Source organism: Rhinopithecus bieti, unplaced genomic scaffold, assembly GCF_001698545.2.
Source record: "Rhinopithecus bieti isolate Rb0 unplaced genomic scaffold, ASM169854v2 scaffold_4967, whole genome shotgun sequence".
In the NCBI taxonomy this organism is placed as follows: Eukaryota; Metazoa; Chordata; class Mammalia; order Primates; family Cercopithecidae; genus Rhinopithecus; species Rhinopithecus bieti.
This window is the reverse complement of record NW_016804726.1, coordinates 1484713-1507636: the sequence shown is the minus strand read 5'-3', so window position 1 is coordinate 1507636 and position 22924 is coordinate 1484713. Positions and strand designations below refer to the sequence as shown.

General features: G+C 52.0%; 1 protein-coding gene across 1 annotated transcript in view; it reads right to left on the bottom strand.

The window, feature by feature from the left end:
* Nucleotides 1–22924, bottom strand: part of ACO2 (aconitase 2) — a 67553-nt gene that overhangs the window by 8960 nt on the left and 35669 nt on the right. Inside the window, exons 2-7 of the mRNA XM_017870242.1 lie at nt 19724–19860; nt 11358–11616; nt 6810–6902; nt 3032–3190; nt 2650–2800; nt 649–753 (exon numbers count right to left, since the gene is read on the bottom strand). Of these exons, the coding sequence (XP_017725731.1) occupies nt 649–753; nt 2650–2800; nt 3032–3190; nt 6810–6902; nt 11358–11616; nt 19724–19860 (904 nt within the window). The remainder of the gene's footprint in view (nt 1–648; nt 754–2649; nt 2801–3031; nt 3191–6809; nt 6903–11357; nt 11617–19723; nt 19861–22924) is intronic.

Genomic DNA, 22924 nt, shown 5'->3' with positions numbered 1-22924 from the left:
GTGAAGGTTCAGAGCCGGGGAGGGTGTCCTAGAAGTGAAGAGCTGGGTTTTGAAGCAGCAGTCACTCATTAAGGAAAGGGAAGGACCTTCCAAGGATTCCACGTGCTTATGGCTCTCCCCATGGGCCCTGGTCTCTGGCTCCTCGTTCACTCCCCCCACGCACCACCCTTCACAGGTGCTAGTGCCCTCTGAGCTCCAAAGAAGCCAAGCTAGAGCCTCAGGAAGTTGTCAGGGGAGGCTGGGAAGGTGGTTCTCCTTCCAGATGTTCCCGTTAGGTCAGGAATTATCAACAGAAGTGATCCCTGTAATTTCCGGAGCTTCCTGTAGTGGACAGCAGGGACCAGCCCGAGAAGGGCGGGCATTCAGCCATCTTCCAGGGAAAATGAAATTCCCATCCTGAGATGGGGCTATCTTGAACTCAGACACCAAGGCCCTTTGAGAAGCTGGAGAGAGCTCCAGACACTCAGAAACATATCGCACCTTTTCAGGGCTTTCTCAGAGCCTCAAGGCGCCTGTCTGGAGACACTGGGTTAAGGGCCCCTGCCCTACAGGCAAAGGCATAGCTCTGTCTTGGGGAGGAGCAGGCATGTGACTGTCCCACCCACACGGGCCTGCCTCACCCACACGGGCCTGCCCCCGCCAGCTCACCTGCTCGGCCGGTCTTGCTCAGGTACTTCTTCATCCGCTGGTTGTAAGGGAACACGGAAGTGGTGGCCCCAATTTCTGCGCCCATGTTGCAGATTGTCGCCATGCCTGTGGAGCAAAAGAGCTCTGGGCATTGGCTGGTGGTCAGGCCATGGTCCCATGCACCTGCTACGCGGCCACCCGCATCTTCACACCAGGGAGCTGCATCGCTTCTCCCCGCTGAGAGAGATGTGGTGATAGCGGGCCGACTCATTCCTTGAGGCCCTGGGCAAAAACCTGGGCCAGTGAGGGGGGAGGCCATGGGGACCAGAGCTCAGGGCCCCAGCTCAGGGTGGCTGCTGGGTAGAGTGAAGAGGACTCAGGTGAAGATTCAGCCCCCACACACTGCGCTGCAAGTTTGGAGCCTGTCGCTCAAGAGACCAAACAGACACCACGTACTGAAGGCTGACCTGGCCAGACACTGCCCAGTTGCTATTCTTTTTGGCAAGGGAGGAACTGGCTCAGAGAGATTCAAGGTCATGCCATAAAGCACATGAAGATGCTGGCATTCGGGTCTCCGTCTCTCTGCCTGGTGGCCCACCCTCCTTCAGCCATACCATGGTGGAGACATTTTTCTGTGTCTCAAGTTTTCCAGCGATGGAGGCCGAGGTGGGAGGATCACCTGAGGTCAGGAGTTTGAGACCAGCCTGGTCAACACGGTGAAACCCCATCTCTACTTAAAAAAAAAAAAAGAAAATACAGGCTGGGCGAGGTGGCTCACATCTGTAATCCCAGCACTTTGGGAGGCCAAGGTGGGCAGATCACGAGGTCAAGAGATCGAGACCATCCTAGCCAACATGGTAAAACCCCGTCTCTACTAAAAATACAAAAATCAGCAGGGTGTGGCAGCATGCACCTGTAGTCCCAGCTACTTGGGAGGCTGAGGCAGGAGAATCGCTTGAACCTGGGAGGCGGAGGTTGCAGTGAGCCGAGATCGCGCCACTGCACTCCAGCCTGGCGACACAGCAAGACTCCAGCTTGAAACAAAACAAAACAAAAAAATACAAAAAAATTAGCTGGGCATCATGGTACACACCTGTAATCCCAGCTACTCAGGAGGCTGAGACCAGAGAATCGCTTGAACCCAGGAGGTGGAGATTGCAGTGAGCCGAGATTGTACCACTGCATTCCAGCCTGGGTGACAGAGTGAGACTCTGTCCCGAAAAACAAAAACAAAACTGAAATGATACACACTGTCTGGACCACAAAGCGTCACAGAACTGGTGGGGCTCACAGGTACCCCAGCTGCTACCAGGCCCCCTGCCTCAGGAGCCACTAGGACGGAGGTAGGGGCCTATTACCAACTTCCCGGCTGAGCAGTCCCATGGTGGGAGTGAGCCCATCACTGCAGGGGAACCAGAGTTCTGCAGGGCTGCCAGGGAGCCCAGGCAAGCAGCTGGGACATCTGGACTGTTGCAAGTCTCCCTGGATTTCTGAGGGCCAGGCATCGAGGCCAGGTCACCAGGAGTGACAGGCAGGGAGCAGCCGGCTCCTACCTGGTCTTGGAGGCTGACAGGCACCAATCTCTAATCCAAGGGAAGTGCGTGAAGCTCGAACTTCAGTCAAGGGAGAATGTGTGCCTGCGGCTGCTTCATGAATGAAGCCCTCGCTCTGCCCATTCCCACCACTGCCTCTGTCCTCTCTGGATTCGTCTAGATCACCCAAGGTGGCCTAGTGCTATGGCCTGGGCCCAGTCGCAGAAGCTGACTTGGTTCCTGTGTGTAGCCACAGGAAGTCACTGGCAGCCTTGATGGGGGTCTCAGTCTCTTCATCTGTTTAATGAGGGTGTGGACTAGACAACCTCTAATGCTGTCTCCAATTTTCCTTCTACCTCTGTCTATCCCAGGTCCCCAAACGGAAGAGACAGATTCTCAAGGGAAGGCCATTCATTGCTTCTACTCCCAACTGGAGACCCATGAGGCCCAGCACAGGGTAGGGGCCACGCCGCCTGGCCGCCTTCCTCACCAGTGCAGGAGATGGAGTCTACACCAGGCCCGTGGTATTCCACGATGGCACCTGTGCCACCTTTCACCGTGAGGATGCCTGCCACCTTCAGGATCACATCTTTGGGTGAGGTCCAACCAGAGAGGGAGCCTGTCAGCTTCACGCCAATCACCTGGACAGGATGGGGTGAGGCGGCTGTCAGAGGCCCTGTGTGCCTGTGCCAGCCACAAAGTCAGGATGGGCCTGCTGCCATTCCCATTGCTGCTTACTGGTCTCTGCCTCCCTCCCAGAAGATTCGAGTTTGACTTGTTCCCTTTTTCCTCCTGGGTCCCATCGTCTCCTGTTCATCCCCACCAACCACCGCCCCGAAGCCAGCCCAGAATGAGTCCCTCCCCACCCTCACCTTGGGACACTTCAGCTCCCAGGGGATCCCAGCCATGACATCCACAGCATCGGCACCCCCAACTCCAATGCAGATGCCCCCCAGGCCGCCACCATTGGGGGTGTGGGAGTCAGTGCCAATCAGAAGAACCCCAGGGTATGCATAGTTTTCCAGAATAATCTGAAAAATAATCCAAGATGTTAATATTTAGAAACCCTCAGCCAAGTATGGAGATGAGGCCCAAAAGGGGTCTACAAAATGGCCCCATTGACCCTGGGCCTCCCAACCACGGCCAGCCACTCTCCCAGGATAGAACTGGTGGAAGCAGCCCCGTTTAATCCAGACGGTCTCCAGGGTGGCCAAGAAGAGTCAGAGCCTTGGGAGACAGGCGGCCTGGGCTCTTGAGTAGCTCTGATAGTTCCTGCTATATGGCTTGGGCCTTTGAATGCTGCCCCATGCCTCAGTTTCCTCATTTGTAGCATAGTAACCAAACACCCACACCACCATGACCCCAGGATGTGACAAGAACCAGAGAAACTGTCCTGTGATGGGCCCAGGCCTGGCCTCATCCTGGGTGTGGAGAGTCCCCACCTGGCTTCTCATCGGGGTGAGCGATTCTTCCAGGAGCTGGCTCCAGCCCCACAAGATCCCTGAGGAAGAAGTCCTGGGGCCCCAATGGGTACACAAAGCTATTAATTTTTCCTCAACTGAAAAGAATAGGTGATGCCTCGTCCACTTCAGCATCTAGAGGTGGCTCTGAGAACCCCTGTGACTTGCTCAAGGGACAACGCCACCCTGTCTCATCACCTGTCCCATTTCACAGTACTCCCTTCACTGAGGCGCTCCTCCCAGCTGGGGGGAGCACTTCCCCCAAAACATTTGATAAGAAAGGCAGCAGAGGTATAGGGTCAACACCCGAGTGTGGCCCAGGCACCCAGGCACCTCTGAGGCACCAGCGCCCTGAAGCTGCAGGACACTGCCGGGCAAGCCGAGCCAGGCATCCTGTGCGGGGGTCTGAGGTCTGGCCCCACCACGTTGTGGGACCTTGGACAAGTCACTTCACCTCTCCGAGCTCAGCTTCCCTATCAAAAAATAGCTAACAATCGTGCTCACATCATTGCATCACTGATGACTGGATGAGATCCTGTCCATGAGGCATAGAATAGTGCCTGGGGGAGGCGACATTTTTATTTATTGTTTTGCAGCAAAAGCCTTCACCTGAGGTTCTGCCGCTCATCTGTCAGATGGAGTTAGTGCCCCACCCATGGATGTGGGGAAGAACACATAAGATGAGAGGTCTGAGAGGCTCTGTGAACTCTCAGGACCCACCAGTGCTCCCAGACATCTTACAGAAACCCCAGGGCCTCTGCCTCAGGCCAAGATCTGCCCAGCAGACTCTAAGGTGCAAAGGGTCTTGTCTCTTGGGGATGCAGAGGGAAGGCCTGGCTGCGAAGAACTGCTGCTGCCATGCACAAGGATTTAAGACTAGTACATCCCTAAAGAGCCTCAACGTTGTAAAAGCCGCATCCATGAAGGCTGGGCACACAGAATTCGGGGCGTCTACACCGTGTAGACACATGTGGTCCACATCCGGGGGAGAGGTCAGGCAGACATGAGGACTGCAGAAGGTGTCACAATGACGCTGGCCGTGACAGTGAGCTCCCCAGTCTGTGGCTGGGAAGAAGGACTAATGCCTAGAACTACACCTGGAAATTCAGCCATGCATCCACACAACACACATGTACATTAAGGACCTATTCTGTACTGACCTGGTCCCAAACCCAGAGCTAGAGAGGAATAAGTAAGCCACAGTCCCTGTCACCACAGAGCACAAGATCCAGTGCAGAAAGCACTTGGCACATGCTGGGAACATAATGTGAAGAGATCCCACAGAGGATCCCACTGGAAGCCACTGTGCCAGGCACGGGAAGGGCCGGGGAGGCTCCACAGAGGAACCAGAAAACTGTGACGTGGAGGAAGGTCTGCGGGCCACGCAGGGCCAGAGCACTCCTCGGAGGGAAAGGGGTTCAGGTTTGGGTTGGACCTAGTGGACTGAGGCTGCTGATGACATGACATCAAGGCGGGAAGAAAAGTAAAGCTGCAAAGGACTCCCATGGCCCCTGGGCATTTTCTTTTTAAAGAAACAAACACATGAGGCTGTATACTTAGCTAGCCGGTGGCAGGTGTGAGCTGCCATCACTCATGGCTCCAAACTTTGGCCCAGGAGCTGCCATAAAGGTCTGGGCGGCCGGGCGCGGTGGCTCAAGCCTGTAATCCCAGCACTTTGGGAGTCCGAGACGGGCGGATCACGAGGTCAGGAGATCGAGACCATCCTGGCTAACACAGTGAAACCCCATCTCTACTAAAAAACACAAAAAACTAGCTGGGCGAGGTGGCGGGCGCCTGTAGTCCCAGCTACTCGGGAGGCTGAGGCAGGAGAATGGCGTAAACCCGGGAGGCGGAGCTTGCAGTGAGCCGAGATCCGGCCACTGCACTCCAGCCTGGGCGACAGAGCGAGACTCCGTCTCAAAAAAAAAAAGAAAAAAAAAGGTCTGGGCATTTGTACTGAAGTAGAAAGGGAGACACCTGCATTGCAGCGCCCTTCCTAACAGAAAGCCAAGGCTGGGTCTGCCTGACTCCCTAACCCTGCTGCAGAGAGGGGCTTTCTAGTCCCCACAGGCCGCTGCAAATGGCCATTCCCAGGTAGCCCCTTCCTGGCAAGAGTGACGGTTGGGCAGGGCAGAGAAGTGATCCCCTGCTGGCTCTGGTTTCAGAGCAGGGCAGTGCTGGGGGCCCATGCGGGGTCAGATTACAGCCTGCTCAGCACACCCTGAGGAGGCCCGGACAGTGAGGTCTGCGATGAGGTGGGGGGAAGGGTCACTTTGCAAAGGTGCGAAGAGGCAGGTTTCATACATCCAGGGTGGATGTAAATGAACACAAACCAGGTCAGTGGTCTGTAACAGTGCCCTTGGAAGAAAGGGAAGCACCTGCCTCCCCAGGATATACATGTTCACACTTGTACTTCCAGAGATGAAACTGTCCACCAAAAGAAGACCCATCCTTGGGACACCTCAGCAGAGTCCCTGGCTGACACGGCCACATGACCTATAGTACCTCCACCCTACAGAACACCATGAGGGAGCCAAAAAGAATCCGAGGAGCGCACCACGTGCAGAAGCAGAAAGAGCTCTGGGGGTGAGGAAGGTGGCAGAGCAGCACAGTGACATGGGGCACTAGCTCCAGGCCAGCCCTCCTGCCCACAGGTCCTGGCTCCACAGTTAGCCAGCTAGCTGTCCCTCTGTGCCTCAGCTGCCTCCTCTGTAGGGTGTGGATAGTAAAAGCACCTACCTCACAGGGCATGGCGAATATCTTTCTTTCAAGTGCTCAGCCTAGTACCTGACACACTGTATGGGTTCATCAAATGTCAGCGATGCATGCCACAAGGGGTGACACTTGTGAAAAAAAACAAAATAATACCATGTTCTGTATGAGAGTTTATGGGTATACAGATGCTTGAATACAAGCCCAGAAGACAATGTGGAAAGAAACATGTCGCACTTAACATGCTGGTTACCTGGGTGGTTAGGAGGGATTATTTTAACTTCTCACCCAGAAAATGAGAACGTATAATGACATAATGAAAATCAGTTTCAAAACAAAGAAGGAAGACCATAAGAACTGATGGAGATGTCATCCAGTTCCCCTCAGCCCCCCTGGGCCTCGAACCCCCTGCCCCCATAGGCCTGGAACATACTCTCTGGCTTGGGCTCTTGGGACAGCAGGCTGAGCCCAGCTTTACCTGGTGAATGATTCCAGATCCAGGCTTCCAGAAGCCCACGCCATATTTGGCACCTGCAGTTGCCAGGAAATTATAAACTTCCTGATTGATGTCCTATTGAAACAAATCAATAATCGGGTGTTAGCAACATGGTTTGTGTCCAGGTGACCCTCACCAATCCCTCCCCACCCCACTAGCCTCCCTTCTGACTCTGAAATGCTGGCACTGGAGACAGGCCCTCTCTTAGAGACCTTCTAAAAATAATTTCAAAGAGCTTAGATGTTGGCCCAGTCTCCACTAGCAGTGCCAGAGAGAAAGACAGGGGAGCAGAGATGGAGCCCCAGTTCTGTGACACCTGGCCAGGGTGGTGGGTCTGGAACAAGTCCCTGCCCTGGTCTGGGTCGCAGTTTCCTTATCTGGAGAAGGGACTGGTCTAAATAATTGCCAAGAGTCCCTGTGGCACTCAAGTCCCCAGCTGAGGCCAGCAGTGCAGAGGCAGGCCCTGGCCTAGGCACGGTGGCCGGGCATGGTGGCTCACGCCTGTAATCCCAACACTTTGGGAGGCTGAGGCAGGTAGATCACTTGAGGTCAGGAGTTCAAGACCAGCCTGGGCAACATGGCAAAACCCTCTCTCTACTAAAAATACAAAAATTAGCCGGGTGTGATAGCGCACACCTGTAATTCCAATTACTTGGGAGGCTGAGGCATGAGAATTGGTTGAACCTGGGAGACAAAGGGTGCAGTGAGCCAAGATCGTGCCACTGCACTCCAGCCTAGGAGACAGCGAGACTCTGTCTCAAAAAATAAAAATAAAAATAAAATAAATAAACATTAGCCGTGCACCTGTGGTCCCAGCTACCTGGGGGCTGAGGCAGGAGGATCACTTGAGCCCAGGAGTTAAAAGGCTGCAATGAGCCGAGATTGCACCACTATACTCCCGCCTGAGTGACAGGGCAAAACCTTGTCTCAAAAAAACAAAACAGGCCAGGCGCGGTGGCTCATGCCTGTAATCCCAGCACTCTGGGAATTCCGAGGCAGGCGGATCACGAGGTCAGGAGATCGGACCATCCTGGGGCTAACACCAGTGTAAACCCCGCGTCTCTACTAAAAAATGCAGAAATAACTTGCCGGGGGCGCGGGTGGCTCAAGCCTGCCTAATCCCGAGCCACTTTTGGGGAGGCCGAGGATTGGCGGTATCACGAGTCAGGAGATCGAGACCATCCTGGCTTAACCCAGCTTGAAAACCCCGTCTCTTACTAAAAAATACAAAAAACTAGTCCGGGCGAGGTGGCAGGTCGCCTGCTGGTTCCCCAGCTACTTCGGGAGGCTGAGGCAGGAAATGGCCATAAACCCGGGAGGGGCGGAGCTTGCAGTGAGCTGAGATCCGGCCACTGCACTCCAGGCCTGGGCGACAGAGCAAGACCTCTGTCTCCAAAAAAAAAAAAAAATTAGCTGGGCATAGTGGTGGGCGCCTGTAGTCCCAGCTACTCGGGAGGCTGAGGCAGCAGAATAATGTCAACCCGGGAGGCGGAGCTTGCAGTGAGCCGAGATCTCGCCACTGCACTCCAGCCTGGGGCGACAGAGTGAGACTCTGTCTCACAAACAAAAAAAACAAAACAAAACAAAACAAAACAAAAACCTCCGAGGCTTTTTTTGAAATAACTTGCTGGAGATCCCAGACTTAGGCAACACCTGAGCGAGCCCCCTGGACTGGGGTCTGGCTGTCAGAAGTGCTGAATTCTTGCTAATGTGTTTGATGGGCCCAAATGGAAGGCTGTCGAATGGACCACTGTTCTGAAAAGGAGGTTTCAGCAAAAGGAAATGATGACACGGGCTGTAGCCATCTTGCCTGTAATCCGAAGGAAGCTTCCTTGGGGGACAGGAAGGGCCCACTGCACGGCAGATGTGAGGCCAGGATTAATCTGGAAGACATGGGAGGTCCCTGGACAAGTGAGACTGACCCCAGTGACAAAAGGGTGGGACTCTAGTGGACTCTACCGAGCCTCAAAGGCGGAACTAGGAAATGGGACCTGCCAGCCTCTGGCATGGGAGAGCCATGCTTCTGAGAAGGGACCCCAGCCAGCGCCCTCAGACCCTTGATAAGATACACTCAAACCACACACCCCTTCCCTGAAACTCCAGACCAGTGTGCGTCCTCTGAAGGCCCACTGGGCTCCCCCAGATAAGAGAATGGCAAAGAACGTGGGTTTCCAGAGCAGTCTCTTTCCAATTAATAATTAATACACTGGCTTTTTCATTTACAAATCAGTCACTTATGAAATTGGTATCCAGGACAGGAGGCTGTGGTTGTGTCTGGGCACATGTGCCTATACGTCTGTGCTGAGTGTGAGGAAGGGGTGTGGGAGGACCCCAGACTGGTGCCAGAGTCTCGGCCTGGACTCAGCCTGGATCCCTCTCTGGTTCTGTTACCTTAAACAGGTCACTGCCTCTCTGAGCCCTAGCCAGAGGGACACTTTACAAATACATGCAAAGATGACCATATTCTAGGCCAGGTGTGGTGGCTCACACCTGTAATCCCAGCACTTTGGTAGGCCGAGGTGGTTGGATCACCTGAGGTCAGGAGTTTGAAACCAGCCTGGCCAACATGGTGAAACCCTGTCTCTACTAAAAATATGAAAATTAGCTGGGTATGGTGGTGGGTGCCTGTAATTCCAGGTACTCGGGAAGCTAAGGCATGAGAATCGCTTGAACCCAGGAGGCAGAGGTTATAGTGAGCTGAGACTGCAGTGAGCCGAGATTGCGTCACTGCACTCCAATCTGGGGGTAGAGCAAGACTCTGTCTCAAAAAAAAGAGACCATACTCTTTCCCTGCTTAAACCATTCTAGGACTCTGAGGATGGTGACCACAGCCCTTCCAAGAGCCCTCAAGTCCCTGGCTGCCCCTCCCCACCTCACACCACCCGCTCTTCCAAACGCAGAAAGCTCCTGCACTACAGTCCCCCTCTCACTGCCACAAAAGCATCAAGTTCCTTCCTGCCCCAGGGCCTTTGCAAATGCTGTTCTTTCTAGCATGTTCTTGCTCCAGTCAATGCAACTCATATGTTCAGTCCTCAGGTTATCTGTCACATCCTCAAAGAAGCTATCTCTTTCCCCCAACATCTAAATTAGACCTCTTTTTTACACTGACCAAGTCCTGCACTTTCCCTTCCTAACACATACCCAGATCTGCAGTTACCTACCTCGGCCACTGTTTAGCATCCACCCCTCCAAGCAGATCCCTGAAGGCAGGGCCCCTGCCTGACTTGAACACACTGAACCTCAGTACCTAGCCCAGTGCCTGGCACATGAAGAATGTTCAATTTGTTGAATGCATGAGGGAATGAGCTCTGAATCCTATGACCGTGAATCTCATCTCCAGAAGGTTGACTCTGAGCCCATAAAGCAAGCAGAGGGCCAGCCCCTGAAGGCAGTGGCCCTGCTATGGGAGCTGTCCCCAGGGCTGAAGAGGACCCACGTTCCTGGCCATGTGCAGCTCCCGGCACTGTGGGAGCTCCTGTAACATTACCCCCACCAGTGTTGCTGCTAATGTGGAAACCGCCAGCCGGCAGGCAGGACTGTCCTTTCAGCTGAGTGGAAAGAGCCACTGTGGAGCCAGGATACATACCAGGGGGCCAGGGTAGAAGAGAGGGCCTGAGTGAGAGCGCCGCCCTGAGTGTTTCCCATGGGTCTGGGAGGCTTTGAGCCATGGTGACCCCGGGAGCCAGAGCACTTTCAATCGTATGCCCACAGGCCGCAGCTCTGCCAGCATTCAGCTCCTGCCAACGCCCCTCCCCGTGAGGGGGTTCACTCCCACTGCAGGGGTTGGAGAGTGCAGAGGCCCAGAGCTGGGAGAGAGTGGCCTGCTGTTGCCAAGAGTAGGCTGCCACAAAGAGTAGACTCCCACAAGCTGAGCCTGGGGGAAGGAGCAGGAACTCGATTTCATAGAAGGGTAGGGAAAAGCCTTCGGCGTGGCATACAGCCACCCCCATGTAGTTAAGCGAAACTCACAGAAGAACGGTCCCCAAAGGAGGTTCCTCAGTGAGAGAGCACCAGAGTGGGAGCCAAGATCAGCGCTGAGCCCTAATCGTGCCCTCATGTAGTTACAGAACTCAAGTATGGTGCCACTGCCGCCTCAAATGTACAAATAGTGACCCTAGCAGGCCTACTTCCCGGACAGGGTCCTCGGAGGGTCAGAGGAGAGCGGGAGTGGGTGCAGATGGGATGCTGGCAAACTGTGCTAAGATGCGCCCCGCACGGCTCAGGCAGACAGGGCCCCTTCCAGAGCACCTGGCAGGATTCAATCATCTTCCAACAGGACAGAAAAAGGACCTGTAGTGTGGGAAAGTCAAGGATGATTTTTACTTTCTTTGGGCTTCCTCTGTATTTTTTAACACAATGAGCAAGTGGTAGTTTTAGAAAGAGTAAAAAGTAAACTCAAGTTTTAAAAGCAGACCAATCCAAAGAACTGTGAGAATGCGCAGGCAATGCCCTGGTTTGCTCCAGCGTGAGAGTGAGGCCTCTCGCCCAGTCTTGCCCACTTGCCTGCCCCCAAGGCTACCTTCCACTCACCTTGGCCCGGCGCAGGTCTTTCTCGCCCCCGAGCTGGGCCTCAATCAGATGGTCACAGTGGATGGTGGACGGCACGGCCACCTTGGGCAGCCCACTGCTGATGAACTGCAGCATGGCCATCTGGGCCGTCGCATCCTGCATGGCCACACGGTCCGGCCGCAGCCGCAGGTACGACTTGCCCCGCTCGATTTCCTGGCCGGCGGGGTCATCCAGGTGTCCATACACGATCTTCTCCGAGAGGGTCAGCGGCCGGTTCAACCTGGTGGGAGAAGAGCAAAGGGTGACCTGGTGCCGCCGCACGGCCTCCTCCCGCCCTGCCTCTCGCTCTCGGTCCACGTGGCAACCTCAACAGTGGCCAGGGTCAGGGAGCCTGAACTCAGGACCTCACGTTCCACTTGGGTGGGGACTGCTGGGTCCTGCTCAGTGCGCCACCTCCTCACCTCCTGCAGCACCTGGCACTTGTTAGGTGCTCCACAATTACTTGATGAGTAAGTGAAGGACATCACAGGAGGGCAGCGCTGGTTCTTTTCAAAGGATCCTGGCTTTCCCAGCATAGTAACTGCTATTATCTACTAAGTCCCCGTAACATGCATATCTCATCATTCTTGCCATTTAACAAACCAAGAAGAAATAGGCTCAGCAGAGTGACCAAGTTCACAGATATATTTCGCTACTTCCCTCTGTGCCCTCAGCCCCACTAAGGCGCAGGGAATCAGGACCAGCATCCCCTTTACCTGTCCCCCCTGTCCACCATCCCCAACCCTCCACACCTCAGGCCTGGGATGCCTGGCTACCCAACTATGACACTAAAGCTTTGCCCATTAGCTCTGGACATAGACAGGAGTAATCTGTCAGTTTTCAAGAACAGAGACCCGGTCACTGCCACCAGCCTCTCATTGCTCCTCCTCTTCCTAGACCCCATTTCCCCGGAGACTCTACCCCCCGCTCCTCTTCAGAGCCCAAATGGCAATCCAAACCTGCCCTGGGGTCCAGTCCTATCAGGACTCAACCGTATTCTCCCGCCAAGCCTCCCACCTGTCTTGACTGAGCTCAGTGCAGGTCCACTCTCCCTACCAGGCTCAACGTTCCCGCTGACTCCTGGCTGCACCCACACAACAAATCAGCCACCCTGCCTGCCACAACAGCCCCTGTCGGACCTCACGCTCTGCCCCCCAGAATTCTCAAAGCCTAGGCCAAGCTTGAGACTTCCTTCCTAGGGAGGAGCAGAGTTTGACCCACACCCAACAGTCTCTGTCCTATTGTTTGAGGCCCAGAAAAAAGTTTCAGACTGGGAGTCAGAAACTCTGAGTTTAACCCTGACCTGGGGCCTGGTGTGGTGGCTCATGCCTGTAATCTTAGCACTTTGGGAGACCAAAGCAGGAGGATCACTTGAGGCCAGTTCAAGATCAGCCTGGGCAACAGAGTGATACCTCATCTCTATAAAAAATAGAATGAGGCTAGGCGCGGTGGCTCACGCCTGTAATCCCAGCACTTTGGGAGGCCGAGGTGGGTGGATCACGAGGTCAGGAGATTGAGACCATCCTGGCTAACACAGTAAAACCCCGTCTCTACTAAAAATACAAAAAAATAGCCAGGTGTGGTGGCGGGCGCCTGTAGTCCCAGCTACTTGGGAGGCTGAGGCAGGAGAATGGTGTGAACCCGGGAGGTGGAGCTTGCAGTGAGCCGAGATCACGCCACTGCACTCCAGCCTGGGCGACAAAGCAAGACTCTGTCTCAAAAAAAAAAAGGAGCCAGGCGGGGTGATGCGTGCTTGTAGTCCCAGCTACGCAGGAGGCTGAGGCGGGAGGATCACTTAAGCCCAGGAGATCAAGGCAGCAGTGAGCCATGATCACACCACTGCACTCCAGCTTGAGCAATAGAGCGAGATGCTGTCTCTAATAAAAACAAACAAAAAAGCTCAAACCTGACCTATTACTGAAGCCGCTATTTAACAAGATAAGAAACTGCTGTCATCCGTGAGCTCAGCCAGCCCATCTCTAAAGTCCAGGGCTTGCGCTGGGATGAGATAACAGCTTGCACTTCCATAGCGCTTCATTTTTAAACCACTTGATTGAGGTATAATTGGCATATAATGAACTGCATATTTAAGGTACACAATTTGCTAAGTTTTGACACTGTATACACCTGTAAAAACCAGCACCACAATCAAGATACGGACCATATCCATCTCTCCTTCAAGTTTCCCCAACCGTTGGTAACTCCCTCCCACCCCTTTGCCACCGATGGGCTTTCTGTCACTAGAGACCAGCGTTATCATAGAATTTACTCTCAGCTCAGCATTATCCTAAGCATTTTCATGTATAAAACTCATTTTATCCTCACAGCACAGATGAGGAAGCTGCAGCACAGACAGAGTAGCTTTGCTCCAGACCGCGAAGTCAGCGAGGGGCACAGCTGGACCACGAGGAGGCAGCAGTGTGGCCCTACAGCTGTGCTCCTGACACTAATCTACATGGTCTCTCCACACCTGGAACCTGGAACCAGGCCGGCACATGGTGAAATGTTCCATTTTCATTATTATTATTATTTTGAGACAAGGTCTTGCTCTGTCACCCAGGCTGGAGTGTAGTGGCACAATTGTAGCTCACTGCAGCCTAAACCTTTCAGGCTCAAGCGATCCTCCCACCTCAGCCTCTGAGTAACTGGGATTACAGGCACGTACCACCACACTGGCTAATTTTATTTATTTATTTATTTTGTTTTAGTAGAAATGGGCTCTCATTATATTGACCAGGCTGGTCTTGAACTCCTAGGCTCAAGTGATCTTCCCGAAGAGCTGGAATTACAGGTGTGAGCCGCCTCGTCCTTTCTCATTTATCGTTATTGTTATCATCAATATGCATGCTGAGAAGGCAGAGAAACTTCCTTCTGCAAGCTAGGTTCCAGTCCCTCACCCCCAAGTTTACCCAACCTCTTCAAAGTAAGAGTTTCCGGCTGGGTGTGGTGGCTCACGACCAGCATCGTAGCACTTTGGGAGGCCGAGGCGGACGGATCACTTGAATCCAGGAGTTTGAGACTAGCCTGGGCAACATGGCAAAACTCCACCTCTACAAAAAATATAAAAAGAAGCCAGGCATGGTGGCATGTGCCTATAGTCCCAGATACTTCGAAGGCTGAGGTGGGTGAATGGATTGACCCCAGAAGGTCAAGGCTGCAGTGAGCCATATCGAACCACTGCACTCCAGCCTGGGTAACAGAGCAAGACCCTACCTCAAAAAAAAAAAAAAAAAATCCCTAAGGTGCTGGATCTGCTGGCAACAGCAGACCGACTGGTGATTCTGAGCATCTCTACGAATAAAAATAGCACTAGCCTGAGGTACGGCCTGCGCCGATTGCGGCGGCACCGCCAAAACTGGTGTACAGGCAATGACTCACTGCAGGCAGCACAGCCCCTCCTTCTGGGCCCCGAGGGAGACAACAAATAGCACATGGGCTTAAAAACCCAAGACCTTGGAAGCAAATGATTGAAGCTATATTAAAAAGCTCAATGATGCTGAAGTTTTAGGATGGGTTCATCACTGAATGTCCCTGAGGATTAACTAAGGATGACAAAATGGGTCTTCATGTCCATCTGTCCCTCTGCTCTCCAGATGAACAGATCCAGTTCTCAAGAACACACTTAGACTCCTTCTGTCAGCGACACAAAGTAGAAGAAGAGTCCCCCAGCAAGTCCCCTGGCCTTCTAAAAAATTCTTAGAATTTGTTTTTTCTATTTTTATTTTTTGAGCCAGAGTCTCTTCCTCTGTCACCAGAGACACCACTCTGGCTGGAGTGCTGTGGCGTGGTCTCAGCTCACTGCAACATCCACCTCCTGGGTTCAAGTGATTCTCCTGCCTCAGCCTGCCGAGTAGCTGGGATTACAGGCGCTCGCCACCATGCCCGACTAATTTTTTTGTATTTTTAGTAGACACGGGGTTTCACCATGTTGGCAAGGCTGGTCTCAAACTCCTGGCCTCAAATGATCCACCTGCCTCAGCTTCCCAAAGTGCTGGGATTACAGGCGTGGGCCACCACGCCCGGCTAGAATATAATTCTTTTTAGCATAGCCTCACCTCTGCCCTCTTTCTCTGTGTCAGGGTTTCGCAGCCAGGGCACCGTGAAGCTGTCTGGGCCGGAGGATTCTTTTGTCATGGGGCTGCCCTGTGTGCTGCAGGATGCTTGGTAGTATTCCTGGTTACCCATTGGGTAACAGTAAGCTCCAACCCCAGCCAAGTTATGACAACCAAAAACATCTCTAGACATCACCAAATGGGCCCTAGGGGACAAAATTGACCACCCTCCACCTTGTTGAGACCTGCTCTGTGGCAACAATGAAAACAGAGAACAGGCCGGGCGTGGTGGTTCACACCTGTCATCCCAGCACTTTGGGAGGCTGAGGCAGGTGGATCACAAGGTCAGGAGATTGAAACCATCCTGGCTAACATGGTGAAACCCCGTTTCTACTAAAAATACAAAAATCAGCCAGACATGGTGGCAGGGGCCTGCAATCCCAGCTACTCGGGAGGCTGAAGCAGGAGAATCACTTGAACCCGGGAGGCAGAGGTTGCACTGAGCCGAGATCACACCACTGCAGTCCAGCCTGGGCAATACAGCAAGACTTCATTTCAAACGAACAAAAAAAAGAAAACAGAGAACAATCCTCATCTGTACTAATCTGGAAAATGTTAAAAGTTATTGGACTTAAAAAAAAAAAAACGAAAATGAAAAAAAAAGTTATTGGACTTTTCTGATTAAGCAAGGTTGGAAAAAAAATAAGCAAAGGAAAAACGTTGTAGTTGTCGATTTTAATGATAAAATTAAAACCTAAAAAACTCCCAGTGCCTTAAAGAGTATTTTGTTGTTGTTATTAATTGTTTAATGCAAAAACTAAATGGTGAATAATATTCTTCTGTCAAGTTATCGCAAAGCGAACCTCTTGCTGGGCACAGTGGCTCAGGCCTGTAATCCCAACACTTTGGGAGGCCAAAGGCAGGAGGATCACTTGCGCCCAGGAGTTCAAGACCAGCTTGGGCAACCCCATCTTCTAAATTTTTTTTTTTTTAATAAATTAAAAAAACAAAAAAGGGCCGGGCACGGTGGCTCATGCCTGTAATCCCAGCACTTTGGGAGGCCGAGGTGGACGAATCACGAGGTCAGGAGATCGAGACCATCTTGGCTAACACAGTGAAACCCCGTCTCTACTAAAAATGCAAAAAATTAGCCAGGCGTGGTGGCAGGTGCCTGTAGTCCTAGCTACTCCTTACTCGGGAGGCTGAGGCAGGAGAATGGCATGAACCCAGGAGACGGAGTTTGCAGTGAGCTGAGATCACGCGACTGCACTCCAGCCTGGGGGTGACAGAGTAAGACTCTGTCTCAAAACAACAAAAAAAATGCCAGGCGCAGTGGCTCACGCCTATAATCTCAGCACTTTGGGAGGCCGAGGCAGGTGGATCACCTGAAGTCAGGAGTTCAAGACCAGCCTGGTCAACATGGTGAAACCCCATCTTTACTAAAAATACAAAAATTAGCTGGGCATGGGGACGCACACCTGTAAGCCCAGCTACTCGGGAGGCTGAGGCAGGACAATCGCCTGAGTCCAGGAGGTGGAGGTTGCAGTGAGCCGAGATTATGCGACTGCACTCCAGTGTGGGTGACAGAGTGAGACTCAGTCTAAAACAAAAACCAACAAAAACAACAACAAAGCAAATCTCTATGACAGCTCTCCTTCACACCAAATGAAAGCAAGGTGGAAGTGTTTTACAGACTAAAGAAAAATCTATCACTTTTCCACTGAGCAGCGGTCTGAAAGCTCCAAGAATAAATACAAGGTCCTATATTGACGGGGACCGTGGTTCTTCGTCCTGACTGCACTCTGGGACCTGCTGGGGAACCGGCCAGTACTTCTCACGTTTTGACGGGCACACAAGTCCCCTGGTGATCCTGTCAAATGGCTGGTTCTGATTCAGTGGGTCTGAAGTGGGGTCTAAGATGCTGGAATTCTAACAAGCTCCTAGGTGATGCCAATGCTGCTGGCCCATATACCACATTTTGAATAGCAATGCCTAGACTGCTTGAATCAGAATTGCTGGGAGTGGGGCTCAGGTGTCCATCATTTTTAAAGCTTCCTAGGTGATTCTAACATGGAGCCCAGAAGAAACCCACAAGAACAAGCCCTGGGAGGCAATGGAGTGAGAGAGACACAGGCTTGAGTGTGGGGTCAGTCATTCAATACAGGTATGGCCTTAGGGTATTTCCCCAGTCTGACCTTCAATTTTGTTACCTACAAAATGGTGGGGGGCAGAGATGGAGAGTAACAACCCACAGGGGTTGTTGAGAACAGAAATAATATGTGTCAAGTACCTAGGCCAGACTGGACAACGAAGTGGGTTCTTCCGTCACAGCCATCCTTGACAAACAATGAATAGGTCTTTTACTATAATTAGATGATGCTGTGTTGGAGGCTGTTGGAGATCCAGATTAAGGAAGTCCCTACTCTTAAAACTGAAGTGGGGATACCAGTAGATAGAAAGCAAAGTGGCATGAGAAAGGGAGTATGGGGTAGTGGTTAGAGCACTGGGGGATACAAAGACAAGACACCACCACTCATGCACCATGTGGCTGTGGCAGCTTCCTTCTCCAGCTGAGCCTCAGCTGCCCAATGGGTAAACTCAGATTTGTTCTCTCCCAGGATCACCACTGTCAGTATCAAAGAAGCCACCAGGCAGGCAAGGGCACAGCCCTCTCTGCAGTTGTTCAAGTTCCAATCAATCAAAGCAAACCTCTATGACAGCTCTCCTTCACGGCTGATGAAGAGCAAGGTGGGAGTGTGGGAGTGTGGGCTGGTGTGCATTGCCAGCCCCGACTCCTCATCCTCTGTGGTACCTTATTCATCCTTTTGGTGGCAGCATCTAGCCCAGGACCTGGCACACAGGACTGCAGGGTAGAGCTGACTGCCATTTTACCAAGTGAGAAAAATGAGGCCCAGAAAAAAGACATGCTCAAGATCTCACCTTAGGCCAGGCACCATGGCTCACGCCTGTAATCCCAGCACTTTGGGAGGCCACAGTGAGAGAACAGTTTGAGCCCAGGAATTTGAGATCAGTGGCAATATGGCGATATCCCATCTTGACAAAAAAATAAAAAAACTAGGTGAGCATGGTGGCTCACACCTGTGGTCCCGGGTACTCAGGAGGCTGAGGTGGGAGGATCACTCAAAACCAGGAGGTTGAGGTTGCAGTGAGCTGTGATCATGCCACCACACTCCAGTGTGGGCAAAAGAGTGAGACCCTGTCTCAAAAAAAAAAAAAAAGTCCCAGCTGGGTGCAGTGGCTCACACTTGTAATCCCACCACTTTGGGAAGCTGAGGCAGGTGGATCACCTGAGGTCAGGAGTTTGAGACCAGCCTGGCCAACATGATGAAACCCTATCTCTACAAAAGTACAAAAAATTAGCCAGGTATGGTGGTGCGTCCCTGTAGTCCCAGCTACTCGGGAGGCTGAGGCATGAAAATTGCTGGAACCTGGGAGGCAGAGGTTGCAGTGAGCCAAGATTGCACCACTGTACTCTAGCCTGGACCAGAGTGAGACTCTGTCTCAAAAAATAAAATAACATAAAACATAAAATAGTAAAATAAAATAAAATAAAATACACCAGGTGCAGTGGCTTACGTCTATAATCCCAGGACTTTGGGAGGCCGAGGCGGGCAGATTGCTTGAGCTCAGGAATTTGAGACCAGCCTGGGAACATGGCAAAACCCCATCTCTACTAAAAATACAAAAATTAGCCGGGTGTGGTGGCAGGTGTCTATAATTGCAGCTACTCAGGAAGCTGAGGCACAAGAATCATTCCAACCTGGGAGGCAGAGGTTGCAGTAAGCCAAGATCGCACCACTGCACTCCAGTCTGGGCAACAGGGAGAGACTGCCTCAAAAAAATAAAAAAGGTCCCATCTTAGTTTATCTTCTGGGTCTCAGACCTCAGCTCTCCTCTGTGCCTGTGCACTGAAGAGGAAATAGATGATTCTCCACGCACTGGCCCTGGTGGCTTCCAGAGGGCAGGCTGAGGGTCAGCAGCCTGCCCTGAAAAGGTTGGGAGGTTCAGGTTATAGCACCAAAGTGTCCCTGAGACCTGGCTATGGTTCACATCTAGAGGGTTCTCGATAACACAGATTAGCCCTTGGCAGAGAGGGCAGAAGTTACACCACTGATGTGGAATGCCTTTCCTCAGCAGAAACCTTTGCACCCTGAATACCTTGGCCCTGCCACCATCACCAACCATCCTTCACCAAACACCTCTTCGCTACCTGACAGGGGCAGGCAGCAGACACAGTGTGCTTGAGTAGTCACCGCCTCCCATGTGCAGCCTTACCGTTTGCGAACAATGTTAATATTCTTCTCTAGCAGGTCATAGTGGATGTACTCGTTGGGCTCAAAGTGGCTCATCGCCACCTTGGCTCGTTGGCACAGGACTGAGGCCACATGGTACTGCCGCACACCCAGAGCTTTCTGCAAGAAGAAACATGACAGCCATTGTCAATGGAGCACTTAGGAGAGTCCATCCCTGAGGGCAGCTCAGTATGGTGAAAAAAATCCAGGAATTAAAGTGTCAAGAGCTGTTCAGTAACTGCAGCCTCAGCTTCCTCATCTGCAGCACAGGGGATGACAAAGCAGCCACAAGGAACACAGCCTGGGGTAGGAACAAAGTGCAAGGGATTTACAGGCAAAAATCGCTGGGATCAAAGTCAACTTCTACCATGTAAGGTATATCAACATAAGAAAAGCCCTCATTGTCTAAAACCCAGAGGAGATAGAAAATAGGGATGTACCCAGCTCTGGTGATCACACAGGGGTCTGGGAAGGTTAAATGAGACCGTGAAGTGAAAGTGCTCATTAAGCTGGAAAACACTACCCAAACCGGAGCTATTAGTCTACCTGCACTATAAGCTTCTTGAGGGCTGAGATCAAGCCTTATTTATCTTACTCATCTCTATGTCTGGACTACCTGGCATATACTGGAGATCCAACAAACATCTGTGGGTCAGAGGGAGGAATGAATGAGGAAAATCCTGCACATGGGCTTTGGATGTTTCCTCATCCTTTCAAAAGGTGGTGCCTAATTCCCCTCCCACCTTTTTTTTTTTTGAGAGGGAGTCTCACTCTGTGGTACAGGCAGGAGTGCAGTGGTGGGGTCTCAGCTCACTGAAACCGCCACCTCCTGGGTTCAAGCTTCAGCTTCTCCTGCCTCAGCTTCCCAGTAGCTGGGATTACAGGCATGCACCACCATGCCCAGGGCTAATTTTTGTATTTTTAGTAGAGACAGAGTTTCAACATGTTGGCCAGGCTGGTCTTGAACTCCTGAAGTGATCCATCCGCCTCGGCCTCCGAAAGTGCTGGGATTACAGGCATGAGCCACCATGCCCAACCATTACCCTCCCTTTGACTGTATGACAGACTTAATTCTGCTTTATAGAATGTGACAAGTGATGCTATGGGACTTCGAGACTAGGTCATAAAAAGAACAGCTTCTGCCTGGCTTGCTCGCTCTCTTGGATTGCTCTAGGGCAAGACAGTCCCCATGTTGTTAAGCAATCCTGGGAGAGGCCCACCAAGACAGGAACAGTGGCCTCTTGCCTATAACCAGCACCACCTTGCCAGGTGTGGGTAAGCCACCTTGCAAGCGAATGCTCCAGCCCCGGTTCAACCTGTCAGATGGCTAGCCCCAGCTGACATCTTCATTGCAACTTCTGGAGAGTCCCCAAGCCAGAACCACCCAGCCAAGCCACTCCCAAATTCCTGGCCCACAGAAATATGAAATAAATGCTTGTTGTTTTAAGCTTTTAAGTTTGGGGGCAATTTGTTACACAGCAATAAATGAATTTTTTTTTTTTTTTTTTTTTTGAGACGGAGCCTCGCTCTGTTGCCCAGGCTGGAGCGCAGTGGCCGGATTTCAGCTCACTGCAAGCTCCGCCTCCCGGGTTTACGCCATTCTCCTGCCTCAGCCTCCCGAGTAGCTGGGACTACAGGCGCCCACCACCTCGCCTGGCTAGTTTTTTGTATTTTTTTAGTAGAGACGGGGTTTCACCGTGTTAGCCAGGATGGTCTCGATCTCCTGACCTCGTGATCTGTCCGTCTCGGCCTCCCAAAGTGCTGGGATTACAGGCTTGAGCCACCGCGCCCGGCCTATAAGTGAATGATTGTTATGGTGGGATCTGTATTAGTTAATTTTTTTTTTTTTTTTAAGAGACAGTGTCTTGTTCTGTTGCCCAGGCTGGAGTGCAGGGGCAAGATCATACTTCCCTGCAGTCTGAAACTCCTGAGCTCAAATGATCCTCCCACCTTAGCTTCCTCAGTAGCTGGGACTACAGGCACACACTACTACACCCAATTAATTAATTAATTAATTAACTTATTTTTGAGACGGAGTCTTGCTCTGTCGCCAGGCTGGAATGCAGTGGCGCGACCTCGGCTCACTGCAACCTCCACCTCCTGGGTTCAAGCACTTCTCCTGCCTCAGCATCCTGAGTAGCTGGGACTACAGGCGTCCACCACCACGTCCAGATAATTTTTGTATTTTTAGTAGAGACAGGGTTTCATCATGTTGGCCAGGATGGTCTCGATCTCTTAAACTCATGATCTGCCCGCCTTGGCCTCCCAATGTTTTTTGTTTTTTTTTTTTTTTTAAGTGAGTCTAACTCTGTTGCCCAGGTTGAAGTGCAATGGCATGATCTTGGCTCACTGCAACCTCCGTCTCCCGGGTTCAAGCAGTTCTCCTGTCTCAGCCTCCCAAGTAACTGGGACTACAGGCGCACGCCACCACACTTTGCTAATTTTTGTATTTTTAGTAGAGGTAGGGTTTCTACATATTGGTCAGGCTGGTCTTGAACTCCTGACCTCAGGTGATAAACCTGACTCAGTCTCCCAAAGTGCTAGGATTACAGGCGTGAGCCACCGCACCCACCCTAACTCTTTTATTTTTATTTTTTTGTAGCAACAGGGTCTCATTACATTGCCCAGGCTGATCTCAAACTCCTGGCCTTAAGCGATCTTCCTGCCTCAGCCTCCCAAAGCAGAGATTACAGGCATGAGCCACTGTACCCGACCTGTATTAGTTAATTTTAAACTATGAATAATAATCTTCAAGGGTACCTTGTTACCAGAGAAGAATAAATGCATCCAAAGAAATGACAGCAAGAGGCCGGGTGCAGTGGCTCACACCTGTAATCCCAGCCCTTTGGGAGGCCAAGGTAGGCGGATTTCCTGAGGTCAGGAATTTGAAACCAGTCTGTTCAACATGGTGAAACCCCGTCTCTACTAAAAACACAAAAATTAGCCGGGCGTGGTGGCAGGCACCTATAATCCCTGCTGCTTAGGAGGCTGAGGCAGGAGAATCATTTGAACCCGGGGGCAGAGGTTGCAGTGAGCCAAGATCACCCCACTTCACTCCAGCCTAGGTGACAGAGGGAAACTCCGTCTCAAAAAAGAAAAAAAAGAAAAGAAAAAAAGGAAGGAAAGAAGGAACGAAGGAAGGAAGGAAGGAGGAAGGAAGGAAGGGACGGAGGGAGGGAGGGAA